Raw genomic sequence first — 13,143 nt, forward strand, 5'->3', positions numbered from 1 at the left:
CCCTTGGTCTGGAGATGCTTCTTCCACTTAGCACTGTCCTTCTCCTCCATAGGGGCCAACCTGACAGAGAAGATCAGGAAGATAAAAATCGTCTTCACGCCCACCATCTGCAAGCAGACGTGCCGGAGCGGGCGCTGCTACAACAGCTGCGAGAAGGGAGACACCACCACTCTGTACAGCCAAGGGGGGCACGACCACGATCCCAAGTCTGGCTTCCGCATCTGTGAGCACCCCAAGGCCCCCAGCCCGCCTTTGTGCCTCTCCCCCTCTCTCCTCCTTCTGCCTTCCCTGCCTCTACAGAAGGAGGGCTTGGGCTGGTTGGGGACGGGAGGAGATGGCCTCTCCCAGTGCTAGAAAGATGTCTCCTGGAGTCCTTGGGGCTTACTCCATCTCTGCCTCTGGGGGAAGAAGACAGACCTTGCCTCATTGCTCTCTTTCCTGGGCAAGCAAATTCTGTTTCCATCCCGCCCCAGGTAGGGGGGACGCATGCACTCGAGTCAGGCCTGCAGCCAAACCCCGCCGCCCCCTCCTTCTCCGAGCCAGCTCACTGCTTTCATTGGCATCCAGTCCTGGGGCTGACTTTCATCACCTAATTTCCTCCTGTTCTCTCCTTTCACTCACGTGGCAGCCAGGAGAGCTGGCTGCAGGTTGCAAGCTGCTCCTATAGACAGGGCTGCAGAAAGCTCTGCTTGCCTTTGAGAGCTGCTGGGACTGCTCGGCAGGTCACTGGGATACCCGGCTGTGGGGTGGGCACGTTGACCTCCAGCCAGCTATGGGAGCAGCCAACGGGACCTGGTGGGACTGCTCCTGAAAGCCTCTGTGACTCTCAGGTTCCTCCTACACCGAGAGAGTACAAAGTCTGGCAGTTGTGGACAACGAGTGTTACGGGGTTTGTGGTAATTTATGCCTGGATCCCAGTCCAAAGCGTGTCTGTTCCCCCCAGAACTGTCTGCTGGGCTCGAGCACATGAGCTCCCAGCAGGGTGGGAGCCCGTCCCCTGGGGTGAACATCACAAGCCGTGCTGGGATGTGCAATAGCAGTGTCTCATCTCACGCTGAAATGAGTCAGGATGATCCGCCGGGAAATCCCATGCCTTGCCCAAGTGCTGCTCACACGGAGAGGGTTGCTCCAGCCATCTGATGAGGCCAGAAAGACGTGACTTCAGTTTCATCAGCGGAGGCTTTTTTTCCGAGCAGACGAATTGCTCCCAGTCCTGTCCCACTCCACGCTTCCCCCACCCCAGCTGCTGGCAGGGCCAGGGCTGGCCGGGAGAGAGGCCCTGCATGTGGCTCCCTGCCTGTTCTCTCCTCTGCCTCTCCCGTCCCTGCTCAGCTCCCTCCCGGGCCGGGAGGCAAAGCCCTGCCAAGTGGGGAGGGGGCTCGCGATCCCCCGATGCAGAAGAGCAGGAATTGTGCTGACTTGGCTGCCTGCAGACACCCCACGCTGGCCATGGCCCCAAGCGAGGGCTCCTCACCGAGTTATGGCCCCGGCTTTTTGAGGGGCTCAGGGAGGACCCCAGATTCCCCACGTGCTGGGTAGTGAGGTGCAGGGGGGACAGGGTAGGCCCCTGGGGCACCACAGGGCTCGTGCCAGCCCCATGCCAGCTCCTCAGCTAGAGGCAGTGTCTCGGTGTCCCCACTGAGCTGGTGTCCCTTTGCCTTGCAGACTTCTGCCAGATCCCCTGCCTGAACGGAGGCCGCTGCGTGGGCCGGGACGAGTGCTGGTGCCCCTCCAACTCCACGGGGAAGTTTTGCCACCTGCCGGCCCCCTCTCTGGAAAAGAAGCAAGGAGGGAGAGCGCCCAACACGCTGTCCAGCGGCTCCATGAAGCACTCCACCTACACCCTGCCCTTGTCCAACCAGCTGGGTGAGCGCGGCCGTGTTGAGTCAGATTTCCTGAATTTTGTAGTAGAATTAGATTTGAAAACCCATCCTCACCACCATTTCCCATGCTGGTGGCTCCTTTATGACACCAGTTTCCTCTGCCAGAAGCCCAGGTCTCCCTGATATCTCTGCCTCTTCCTCCACGGCTGCTCCTCAGACCGTCAGGGCAGCCATTCTCAGCCCCATGGAAGCCACTGTCTCCTTATGCTTGCAGTTTTGGGCTAGGTTATTAGAAAAGTGGTTCTCCTAGCTTCTGAAGGGCCCAGGTTGCTGGAGAACACTTTTGGTAGCTTTGTACTGTTTTCGGGACAAAGCATAGAAGCAGAAAACACTGGTGGGGCCAGCAGACACCTCCTCTCTTATAACTTTGGTGTTGGACAAGACACTCTTCAGGTGCCCGACGGCTGCCAAATTGTCACGATTGTGCCCTAAACTTGCCTTCCAGCTTCCCTCAACCCTTCCCTGGTGAACGTCCACATCAACCACCCTCCGGAGGCCACCGTGCAGATCCACCAGGTGGCCAGGGTGCGGGGCGACTCGGAGGTGTCGGAGGAGAACAGCGTGGAGGCCGTGCTGGTACCTCAGCCGCCCGCCGCGCCCTGGCACACCTACACCAACGCCAACGGCAACAGCATCGCCACCGAGGGCGGCCGGCAGCAGAGACCCCCGGGGCTGCTGGGGAGGTGCTTTCGGGAGGCTCTCCACGGGCAGGTAAAGGCTCACCCGCCAGGTTTTGGGGAATGCTTGGGGATATTGCTTGTTCTGTGGGTGGTGTGCTTGCCTATGGGGCAGGAATGGTAGCTTCCATCACGTGAATCTGTTCGGTGTGGACAGCACCCAAGTCCTACGGGCACGGGCAGCGATGTGTTACGTGGGAAGAATGTATTGTGTGTGTTACTTGGGAGGAAAATCCCTTGTTTTGGCCCATGCTGTTTTGCCCCGAGCAGGCTGTGCCCCGGGGCAGCGTAGCCCAGACTTGATAGCTTTCACACACAGTCTCGTTTAAAAAAGGGTGCCCTATTTATAGCAACATTTACAGCCACGCTCTGTGATTACTGTAGGAAACGTATAAAACATAGGAAAATTCCTTTCCCTCTCAGACGATAAATGAAAGTCTGATTTCCATGGAACGTCGCCTTCCTGGGCAGCTCGGTCAGGGCTTGGGAAGCAAACACACGTGAGGGGCTTTCTCACCCCCGTCCCGCAGTCATCATAATTTCTTATTTTGTCTCTCCCCATATGTTTCTCTTGCGTCACTGGAAAAGTATTGGAGGTTTTTGGCACCCACAGGAACACCTGTGAGTTCCCTGGAGCTGCTCGCTCTCAGCGAGACCCCAGCGGGGCAGCCTGGGACTCTGCCTCCTCTCCCTGCTCAGCCCTTTCCCAGGGCTGCTGCTGCTTCCTGTCCCATCCTTTAGTTGTTCCCATCCAAGACACCCCTAACTGGATTCTCCAGATAAATAAATAATGAAATTGGACCCCAGGCATCTCAGAAGGGGGCTGGAGAAGCCCTGTTCCTCTGCGGGCAGACAATGGCACTCTGACCCCCGGAGCAGGCTTGCCTGCCCCGTGGCCAGCTCAGGGATGCTCTCAGGATCACTGCAGCTCCCTCCAGCAGCTCCAGAGCAGGAGAAGGTCTCAGAAGAGGTGAGGGGGAGGCAGAGGTGCTCCAGCCACGCTCACACCTTGCTTGGCTGCATCGGGGCCGGTCTGTGGAGCCCGGCGGGGTGCGCTCGCCTCTCCCAGCTCAGCCTGCAGCCCAGCTGATGGGAATGCAAGCGCCGGGCACGCCGCCATCCGCACGTGGACGGGGGCCAGACCTGGCCTGTGGGCTGCGGCGGCTCGGCTCTGATGGGGAAGCCTGTAATCCAGAGGGCCTTGCCGGGGGGTTGAAGCAGGGGGGGAGAGACTCATTAAGCAAAGGAAAGCGCCTGACCGCCAGCTCCCTGCAGGGCTGGAGTGGTGCACCCATTTTGCTGGCTAATCGGCCAGGCGCGGGGCTGAGCTGAGGGCTTTGCCGGGTGATATCATCTCTGGTGCGTGTTCTGCTCCACTGGATGTCCCCTTCCTCTCCGAGGGGTGCAGGAGAGGGAGCCGTGTGTTTTTCTGTCTGCAGAACTGTTTACTGTCTTAAACTGCATCCCCGGCCCTGCGGGGAGCTGTGCTGCGAGCACGGTGCCGGCGGCTGACCCCGAGCCTTGTCCCTGCTTGCCAGCCAGGCGGGACGGACGCTCGGTCCCGACCCCAGCCTGGAGGGAGACGCCTGACCTCCTGCTCCTCTCTCTGCAGTGCACCAACCCCCTGCCGGGGCTGACCAGGCTGGAGGACTGCTGCGGCAGCGTGGGGCTCTTCTGGGGGGTGGACCGGTGCCTGGCCTGCCCCCCGCGGCCAGGTAAGCACCGCTGCCAGGGCACGGGGAGCTGCGGTCTGCGTGGGTGCTGGCTCCACGCGTGGCATGCTGCCTCCACGGCAGCCCTGTGCTGCCAGGGGTCCCTCTGTGCCAGACCCATTCGGAGGGAGAAACGGGAAAACAACGGCCGCGGTTTTAGGAGGTGCAGTCCCATATTAGCGGAGGAGGCTGCAGACTCGGCCCTATAGAGTTACGGGCTTGCTCTCAGCCCGACACGGGCTTGGCAGGGGCTCTGGAAATAACACTACATCAAACAATTGGCAGGAGCACACCCGCTGTCCGTTCCAGGGGCACAGGCATCCAGCGCTGCTGCGCCGGTGCTGGGGAGCTGGACGGGCCCACCCGGCCCCGGCGGGGATTCCTCGCACGCCCGGCAGCACGTGTGTGTTGTGGGGAGGGTGTGTGCCATCCCAGCTGGGGTGGGGGGCTCAGCCCATCGTCTATCACCCCCCCACGCCTTGCAGGGGAACGCGGAGGGGCTGTGCTGAACGGCTCCTGCCTGGGGGGCAGCCCCCATGGGAGATGTCCCCCTTGCACGTGGCCGTGCTGCCCACCTTCGCTGCCCAGGGCGTGGGGGCTCAGGGCTGGGAGATGAGATGGGATGAGATGGGATGGGGTGAGATGGGATGGGGTGTGAGGAACCAGCTCTAGCCTCTGGTGCAGGCTGGATGCAGAGCAGGGCAAGGTGCTGGCCTGTGCCAGCACTGCAGGGCGCTACAGGAGGCTGCCGCTCAGCTCGGGCAGGCAGGGAGCTGCTCCCTTCTTTCCTCCCTGCTGCCCTCCTTCATCGTTGCTTGGTTGCTCATTCACGTCTTCACCGCACAGAAGTGCTGGATCAGACCCAGCGGTGCTCTGACCACAGAACAGAGGTGTCCAAGGCAGGAGGTTTTGTGCCAGTGTGATTTCGGTGCCTCCCAGCTCTACCCCAGGGCTGTCTCTCCCTCCTGTGTACACCTCCCAGAGCTGTTTGCATCTCTTTGTCCTCCCTGCGCTGCCCTGATTCAGCTCCTCCTCAGCCAGGGGGTAATGCTGTCTGGAGCCAAATTCCTTGCAATCACAGACTGGGTTGTCAGCATCCTGGAACCCAGTGCAGCTCCGAGGAGCTCTGCCTGCTGCCATTTCCCTGCTCTGCCGTGGCCACGGGCCATGCTGCTGCCGGCCTGAGCTCCTCCGTGTGCCAGCCCCAAGGGAGCCCTGGGCACACCAGGGTGCGAGTGACCACACGGCTGGGGAGATGCCCCTTCTTCTTCTTCCCATGGCACTCCAGTATTTTCTTTCTAATGAGTATCCGACTTGCACACCCCCCCGGTCATGGCTTTCTCCTGCCCACCTCACAGCAGTCTCCCGCTTGCTCTATTTCCCCACGACCCCTCCATCAGGGGAGGCCTGCTCAGCACTTCTGTTAGGCTGCAGATGGCTCCCAAATCTCTGCACCTCCTTTCTCCTTGCCCATGCCAGGATGCTAGGCTTCTCTCAGCCATCATGGCCAGAGCTGCAGCAGGGTCTCCTCTGCTGGACTTAGACTATCAGGCTTCAAAATCATTCCTTAGTCACAGGTTTCCTTGAAAACAGCCATGAAATACCCCCATGTGCTCTTTGCAGTCAGCCAGCTGAACAAATGTGTTTAAGAAATGCCTCCTGACTGCCAGCAGGTCCCACTCCCCCGGCTCGGCGCATGCCTGAGTCCCAGCTGCAGCTCCAGGGAGGTTGTCGCTGCTGGTCCTCATTGAGTGGACAGACACTTGTCTGGCTTTTTTTTTTTCAGATTAATTCCATGGGGATAAGAAAAATGTATCCCTGTGGGTCTGCTGTCTTCCTGTGCCACTAGAAAATCCCGTCCTCAGTCCCTCTGGCTCTGGGGGATACAGTTTCCCTATGGAGACCAAATGGGTCGTGTTGATTTTGGCAGGAATTCAGGCTGGCTGAAGGGGCTGTTTTGGTCCTCTTTAATTGTGTGCAAGCATCTTCCTCTGCTGGCTACCTCTGGCTGCCCTGTAACCAGCCCCACATGCAGAAGACCACACAGTGCAAGCGACGGGAGCTGTGGGGCAGGCACTGGATGAAGGCACGCTTTTCTCCAGAGGGCTGACTTTGCATACAAGAGCTCTCACCCTGGGGTAGAGCCAGGGAAACACTCCTTTCTCTGTGATCTTTCTGCTTTAATGGAGCCACCAAGTGCCGTAACCCTCTGCTGGGACTCCCAGGTCTTCTGCTTTTCCAGCGTGACGGCATCTCTCTGCATCGCCCCTGCTGCAGACCACGTCCCGCACTCACGTCCCTTCTGTCTCCTGGGCTTGCTGGCTCGCGTTTCCCTCTCTCAGAGTTGCTGGGCTGTCACTCGGTGACCTGCTGTCACGTGCGCAGAGATAACATGTCCAGTGACTGCTTCCAGCTTTCCTCCTGGCACGGCGATCTTCGGCATTGCACTCGTGCGTCCCGGGGAGGCATGCACCAGAGCAGACTTGACAGCTCTGGGAATTTCATTCCAGCAACCAGAGACAGAAATGGCAGAAGCGAGCTCAGTGTAAACACTTACAAATGTACAGAAGTGCAGCCAGGCAAGAGCTAGACAAATGGGGAACTTGTTTGGATTGACTGTCTGCCCGAGACACTGATTGTTAGTAGAGTCTGGATACGTCCGGATGTCTCTGTCGAGCGCAGCTTTCATGTTTGGTGCATGTTTGTGTGCGGAAAGACATCAGAGGAGAGGAGGAAACCAAGGCAGGCATCTGTCCGAGTGAACCTGCCATGACCAATCCCTGCTATTCTTTGTGTTTTGCCTTGCCTCAGAAAAGCTAAGGCACTTGCATGCTGTGTCTGCACTCTAAAGGGACGGTGTTCAAAGCTGGGGTCAGAACAGAGGGAGAGGTGCGGTGCGAGCAGGCCAGGGCTGTCCGCAGAGGGGGTTACATCGCAACAGGAGGAAGGTAAAGCCCAAAGAAAGCTGGTAGTGTGAGAAGGGGATCAGGCTGAGGAAGCTGCTGGAGACAGGACACGTGGACACGGCGGGGAGGAAGCCCAAACACAGGCAGGGTGTTGGAGCAGTGCCAGTATCAGGCACGCTGCTGGGCAGATCTGCTCCTGCTTACCTACCAGACCACATCCAATTTTGGGGCATATGGTGGCCTGTGGAGAACATGTTGGAGCAAGGACAAGTGATGGTCTGTGCAAAGTAAAACCAGCAAGGTCCAGAGAGTGTTTCATCTTTCCCTGGAAGCTACAGGTCAACTGAGGTCCCAGGGAGGGTGTGAGCTGGTTTTCCTTGAGCATTAGTCCTTGGTCCTCCTCAGGCACATGGGGGCAAAGGAAACAGGTAACGCAGAGTTTTTTTCTGAAGGCAAGGTGTTTGCTATGGTGTAAGACCAAGTTTCTCCCACCTCAGATTTATTTTCTTTCACTTTTGAACTCCAAGACTTACCAGAGGGACTGCTTGCTGAGGTGTGCAGCTCTGAAAATCCCCGGGGTTTCTCCAGTAGAAGACACAAAGTGGACAAGCAGTTGGCCAGTAGAGGAGGGGGTTGCACTTGCTGAGATGAGGCCTTCTGTGGCTTGTCCATGCCCCAGGCCCTCTTCTGATCCACCTCCTCCCTGACTCCACAACCTCACAGTGCTTCAGGAGAAACCAACACCAGCGATGGACACCCTCTGCCATGCAGGAGCTGCCAGTTTGGGTGGATCTGGGGGATTTTCTGAGCACGGCAGCAAACCAGCATCTTCCAGGTGCTGTTTTTTCACTGCCCACTGTCCTTATTTCACGCTGCAGCACAGGCTTGCAAGCAGCCCGAGCGTGGGCTCAGCCGCACACCACGGCGCCGGTTGTGCTCGCTGCACATCTCCCCGTGCTGCACGAAGAAACAAGTCTTCGAAGGGCTATTGTTTTGTTTTCTTTCCCCCTCCCCATGTTTTTTCAAGTTTTTTGTCCTAGAGAAAAGTCTGAATTTCACTGGAAAGTTGGATCCTGTAATGTCTGGCTTGGCGTCCGCCGCGCTCCCCAGGCAGACCTCCCACCGCGCGAGGGGTGGCAGCTCACCCATGGAGCCGGCTCCGCGAGCCACACGCTCCTCTGCGCCGTGCCTGCAGGCGCTGAAACAGCAGCAGGAATCCCCTTGAAAACCAACCCCCTGGTCTGCCCTTGTTGCAATCAGATCCGGGTGGATATGGAGGGGAAAAAAAAAAAAAAAAGAAAAAAAAATGGAAATACGGGAAGGAGGCTACAGAGGGGGCTTTTTCTGCACTGTGTGCTGTGAAGTCTTATCCTGTAGGAGTGCAAAGCTTTCAGGAGAGCCCTGTTTGGTGGTGTTCCCGTTTTGCTCATCGCTCGTGCAGTATTGTGGTCTCAGTGCACAGCAGCACAGCGCTGCAGAAGTGTTTCAAGCACAGAAGTCCCTCGTACCGCTATGGCAGCAGAATGACGTTCCCTCTGTTGGAATGACCCCAAAGGCCAGCAGTAATTACCAGCGCCATTTTCCCCTCAAGCATCTTTTTCACCTTGAAGATCCTTAGTGACTGTGCATGGACCAGAGGGCTTGGTTTCATGTTGTACATTACCACTGGTGCCTGCCCACCCATCCCCAGCTTCCAGAGCCTTTGCTGGGGCATTGGACAAAGTCCTGAGGGAGCCTGCCTACCACAGACCATCCCGAGGAGAGGAGAGATGTGACAGAGCAGGACCCAAGGTTTCGTGTCCTTCGCTTGTCCATTCTGCCCGGGAATTCATCTTATCCCCACAGCCATGGCTCTTAGCTCTTGGCCTGACATCTTCAAGGTGTTTTCTCCCTGGAGGCTGATCATCTCCACACCAAACCGGGCTGAGGTTTGGCAGGGTCCACCACCCCACCACTCCTGGTTTTGTGAAACCATCCTGGCTCCTTTCTTCGCCCACAGGCTGAGAAATTCAGGGTGAGTGGAGGCACGGTGGCCACCCTGCTGGCTGCTTGCTCTGTGCCCAGCATGGGAAGATGCTGGGGTCCAGCTCTTCTCTGGGGTGAGGCCAGGGTCTCCAGAAATGACTGAGGTTCCTGAAAGGGGCAAAGTTCTCCTTTTCTTAGAAATCATCCTGCTAGACTGCAAAATGCCCGATTTCCATGCATTTGTTTTCCTTCTCATTCTGTACTTGAAAATTGTCCTAGCTTAGGGTAGAGACGAGGAGATGAGGAGGGGCTGAGGGTGGGCAGATCCCTGTAGAGCCCACCCATCAGTGCTGAGCCCATGAGGCAGAAGTGCCCAGGAGGCGATGCTCCAAAATCTCAGCCTTGAATCAGGAGCCAGGGCATCCTGCTGGCAGCACGCCTGAAATCCCTCTGCCCAACAGATGCTAAGCTGCTCCATGCCCAGGCTCAGCCTCCAGGAGAATCTCTTCCTGGACAGAGTGTACACAGACAGTCAGACAGACACAGGAGGCCAGGACCTCTGCCCTCTCCGATCGTCAGATCTGCTTTTTCCCAGGCGTTGCCCCTTGCTGGGTTCCAGAGCAGCAGCCTCCAAACTCGTGCCAGTGGCGTGGGAGAGGGATGGATGCTGATCCCCTCTGCAGGAAGCTCAGGTGTCCTTGGCTGGTTTTTGAGGGGTTTTGCCACCTCTGCTGTTGTTCGGCAGTATCAGAGCTCATGGAAGGAAGAGATTTGCTGCAGTAATGAGCTGCAGGTTTCTGCAGACTCGCATTGGTGTGCTGAGGTGGCACAAGAGCTGCCCCGCTCACCCCATCGCCGCTGTTTTCTGCCTTGCCTTCTCCCCGGCAGCATCTGGCTGAAGGATGCTACGCAGGCTCCGTTTCTCTGCAAAAAGCTTTGTGGAGAGGGAGCAGGGCTCTGACACATGTCATCGCTGTTTGATCTCCAGCGTGCTTGGCTCCCCGTCGCAGGGCTTGTGCATAACGATGCTGCTTCGTTTGAGTGTCTGTTATCACATTGTGCTGAGGCTGACAGATGCTTCCAAGCACAGTTAATGCCTGTCGGCAGCCCTGAGCCCACAGGCTGCGGTGTGGGAGGACCTGGAATCCCGCTGGGGCACCAGGGGTTGTTTTTCCCTTCCCAGAAGGTTGGAAGTGTACCCAGTGATTCCCAGTATCACCAGCACCCCCCTTTCCCTTAACACCCGGGTATTTACATGCACCTCCTGCCCACAATCCATGGCTGAACTGTTGAAGGGGGTGAGTAGATAGATTTTCCTTCATTTGGCCACTGAGGATCTCCTGTACCTAGAGAGCCTTGCAGCTTCATTTAATGTACCTGGGGAACCCAGGCTTTCTCCTCTCCTGTCTGCTGAAGGGTGAGGAACGGCTTGTTGTTCCCGTACATTCCTTTGCTAACCCCAAATGTCTTTGAATGGCTTCAAGCTGCATCACAGGGCTGAGTATCCAGGACAAAGAGTTATGGACAACCCTGTTTTCTGCCCCCAGCACACTGTTCTCTTACCCTTTGCAGGCTCTTTCCGCACATCTCCTGCCTGGTTTGTCCCCTGGTTTGAACCTGTTTGTCCCTGGTTCTTGAAAGCTGCAATGTGTTAGGAAGCTGCCAGATTCTAGATACGGCTGTTGCCATCAAGGGCTTTCCATTTATGACGCCAGTGTGTGCTGCTGATGTGAGGCAGGAGGAGTTTGGGTGGTGGGAGTACGGCTGGACAGTCACTGAGCTCTTACACACACTCCTCATTTCCATTCATACGGTCCAGAATAATGTTATAAAGAGACCCCACCCTGGGAAAATCCCATCCCTAGACAAAGCACCCTTCTTTCTACCCCACCCCAGGCTTACTCACTCCTCAACCCTTCACCTCCCTGATTCCCTTTCCCTTGCTCCAAAATACAGTGCCTAACTTTGCCCTTCTTTATATTTATTGGCCACATTTTATTTGCCTGTAAAAACTTGGGAGAGGTTTAATTGTGCAGGTTATAGGTCATTTTGAAACCCACAAAGCTATTTTATTTATTTTATCTCTTTGGGTGAGACTGACTGGGGCAGGAAGAAAATAAAAAGAGGGAAAATGTAATAAACAGGCCCTGGCCTGTTATTTCAGCATCTTATCATGGACCTCCATCATTTCTTCTGCTCTGATCCCCCTTGTCATGTGCCACTTGGCTCTCTGAGCTGGCCAGGGAGGAGATGAGGTGGCACAGGGATGGATGGCAAAGCACAGGTAGCACCTCTGAGCCACCAGAGTGGCACCTGCCAAGCAGCAGAAGGCACCACTTGGGAAATGTGGCAGTGCCCACCTCTCCCTCTGCCCTGGGCATCATCACAGGCTTGCCCAAGGCACACCTTCTGCAGGGAGGGTGGAGGAGAAGGTAGGACGCTGATGGGTGGCTCTGCTGCCTATGTCCCTCACTGTTTGCTTTCTTCCCAGCACACCCTGTGGTGGAGAACGGACAGGTGGAGTGTCCCCAGGGGTACAAGAGGCTGAATCGGAGCCACTGCCAAGGTAAGGATGCTGCCTTCATCCCTCTCTCTCCTTCTCACATCCACTGTCAGGCAGAGGTGTAATTAACTACACAAGTAAAATACCGTTACCTAACTTGCCTGATAAAGATCTACAAAAAATCCCTGTGTTTCCATCAAACATCTAAAGAAAAAAAAAAAAGAAAAAAAAAAAAGAAAAAAAAAAAAGAAAAAAAAAAAAGAAAAACCCAACAGGTTACCCTGACCTACATGACTCAGGCTGTATGCAGTCAGCTCCGAGCTGGGCCAGCATGAGAGCGCTCACCTGTTTGCTCCTGCTGCTGGGATGCTGTCCCCAGTTCCTGCTGTGCACACAGCAAGGGGCTGTGCTGCTGCTCTGCCAAGTGTGAGCGCACAGCTCTCCTCCTGTAGTCTGAAGCAACAGCAGTTCTGTTGCCTGAAAACTGTTTTGGAAGGCTGACTGCTTGTTCATTTGCTGATTTTTTAAGGGGGAGAGTGCCATAAAAGTGGATTCCTCTGTTCTGAGTGTGTCACTCGTGCAGGCAGCCAGGCTGCCTTGCCTGCCCGGCGCTGCTGGGGTCTATCCATTTCTCACTCCCACAGTCCCTCAGCTCCATGTGGGGACGGCACCACCACACTTTTCTGTCTGGTTCACACTCATTTGGCATCCTTTGGCCCAGTGTTTCATTTTCCGTGCTCTGACTGCAGCGGAATTTTATGGTTCCCTTCCCGTGATTCACGATAAGCTGCGAGGTGTCATCTAGAAGATGCAGCAGGGAGCCTGGGCCCTGGCCACGCGAACCCAGGGCTGGCAATCTAATGACTCATCTCGCTGGGACTTTCCACCATGCTTCCTTAATTAATGATTCAACCTCCCCCCATTGTCCTGGGGGAGAACTTTCAACGGCACAACGGCTTCTATTCTCCGTGGCGCTCAGCTCTCACCCCTTGTGTGGCCATGGGCAGTGCCATGGGTGTGAGGAGCCACCCGGGGATGCTCAATGGGAGCCTGAGGAGCAGAGCAGCTGGAACCACTGATGGCAGTGAGCTGGGACTTGCGGCGCTGCTCTGGATCTGCGTCCCTGCTGGAGCAGGGCGAGGCTCAGCACGCTGAGGAGCAATGGCAATGTGGAGTTGGCTAGGAAGATGTCTCCTCGCAGGAAAAGCCCTGAACCAGAGACGTGTGCCTCTTCGTGTTCCTTTGTAAGCCAGGCTGGAGGAGCACTGCTCTGCAGTCTGCTGCCTCGAGGTGCTTTTCCGATCCCTGCTGTTGCTGTGGGATGTGTGTCTGGAAGCCCAGCACCTCAGCTCAGCTCCAGAGTGAGTGATTGGGATGACAGACTGGGAGAGGCCACACGGGACCTTCTCTTGCCAACCCAGGTAGGAGGGGAGCCAAGGGGCTGGATGAGAGCCGCCGGTTCCTGAGGCCACTGGCTTGTAGGAGAGGAGCTCAGCA

The 13,143-nt window shown here is 56.8% G+C and overlaps 1 protein-coding gene across 2 annotated transcripts in view; it reads left to right on the top strand.

The window, feature by feature from the left end:
- LTBP2 (latent transforming growth factor beta binding protein 2) overlaps positions 1-13,143 on the top strand; it is a 57,201-nt gene that overhangs the window by 26,412 nt on the left and 17,646 nt on the right. For both annotated transcript variants that reach the window (XM_084519614.1, XM_084519615.1), the window contains exons 5-9: positions 53-223; positions 1,666-1,866; positions 2,329-2,594; positions 4,173-4,275; positions 11,635-11,709. In XM_084519614.1, the coding sequence (XP_084375740.1) occupies positions 53-223; positions 1,666-1,866; positions 2,329-2,594; positions 4,173-4,275; positions 11,635-11,709 (816 nt within the window). The remainder of the gene's footprint in view (positions 1-52; positions 224-1,665; positions 1,867-2,328; positions 2,595-4,172; positions 4,276-11,634; positions 11,710-13,143) is intronic.

The sequence above is a fragment of the Aythya ferina genome (assembly GCF_964211825.1).
Source record: "Aythya ferina genome assembly, chromosome: 5".
Lineage (NCBI taxonomy): Eukaryota > Metazoa > Chordata > Aves > Anseriformes > Anatidae > Aythya > Aythya ferina.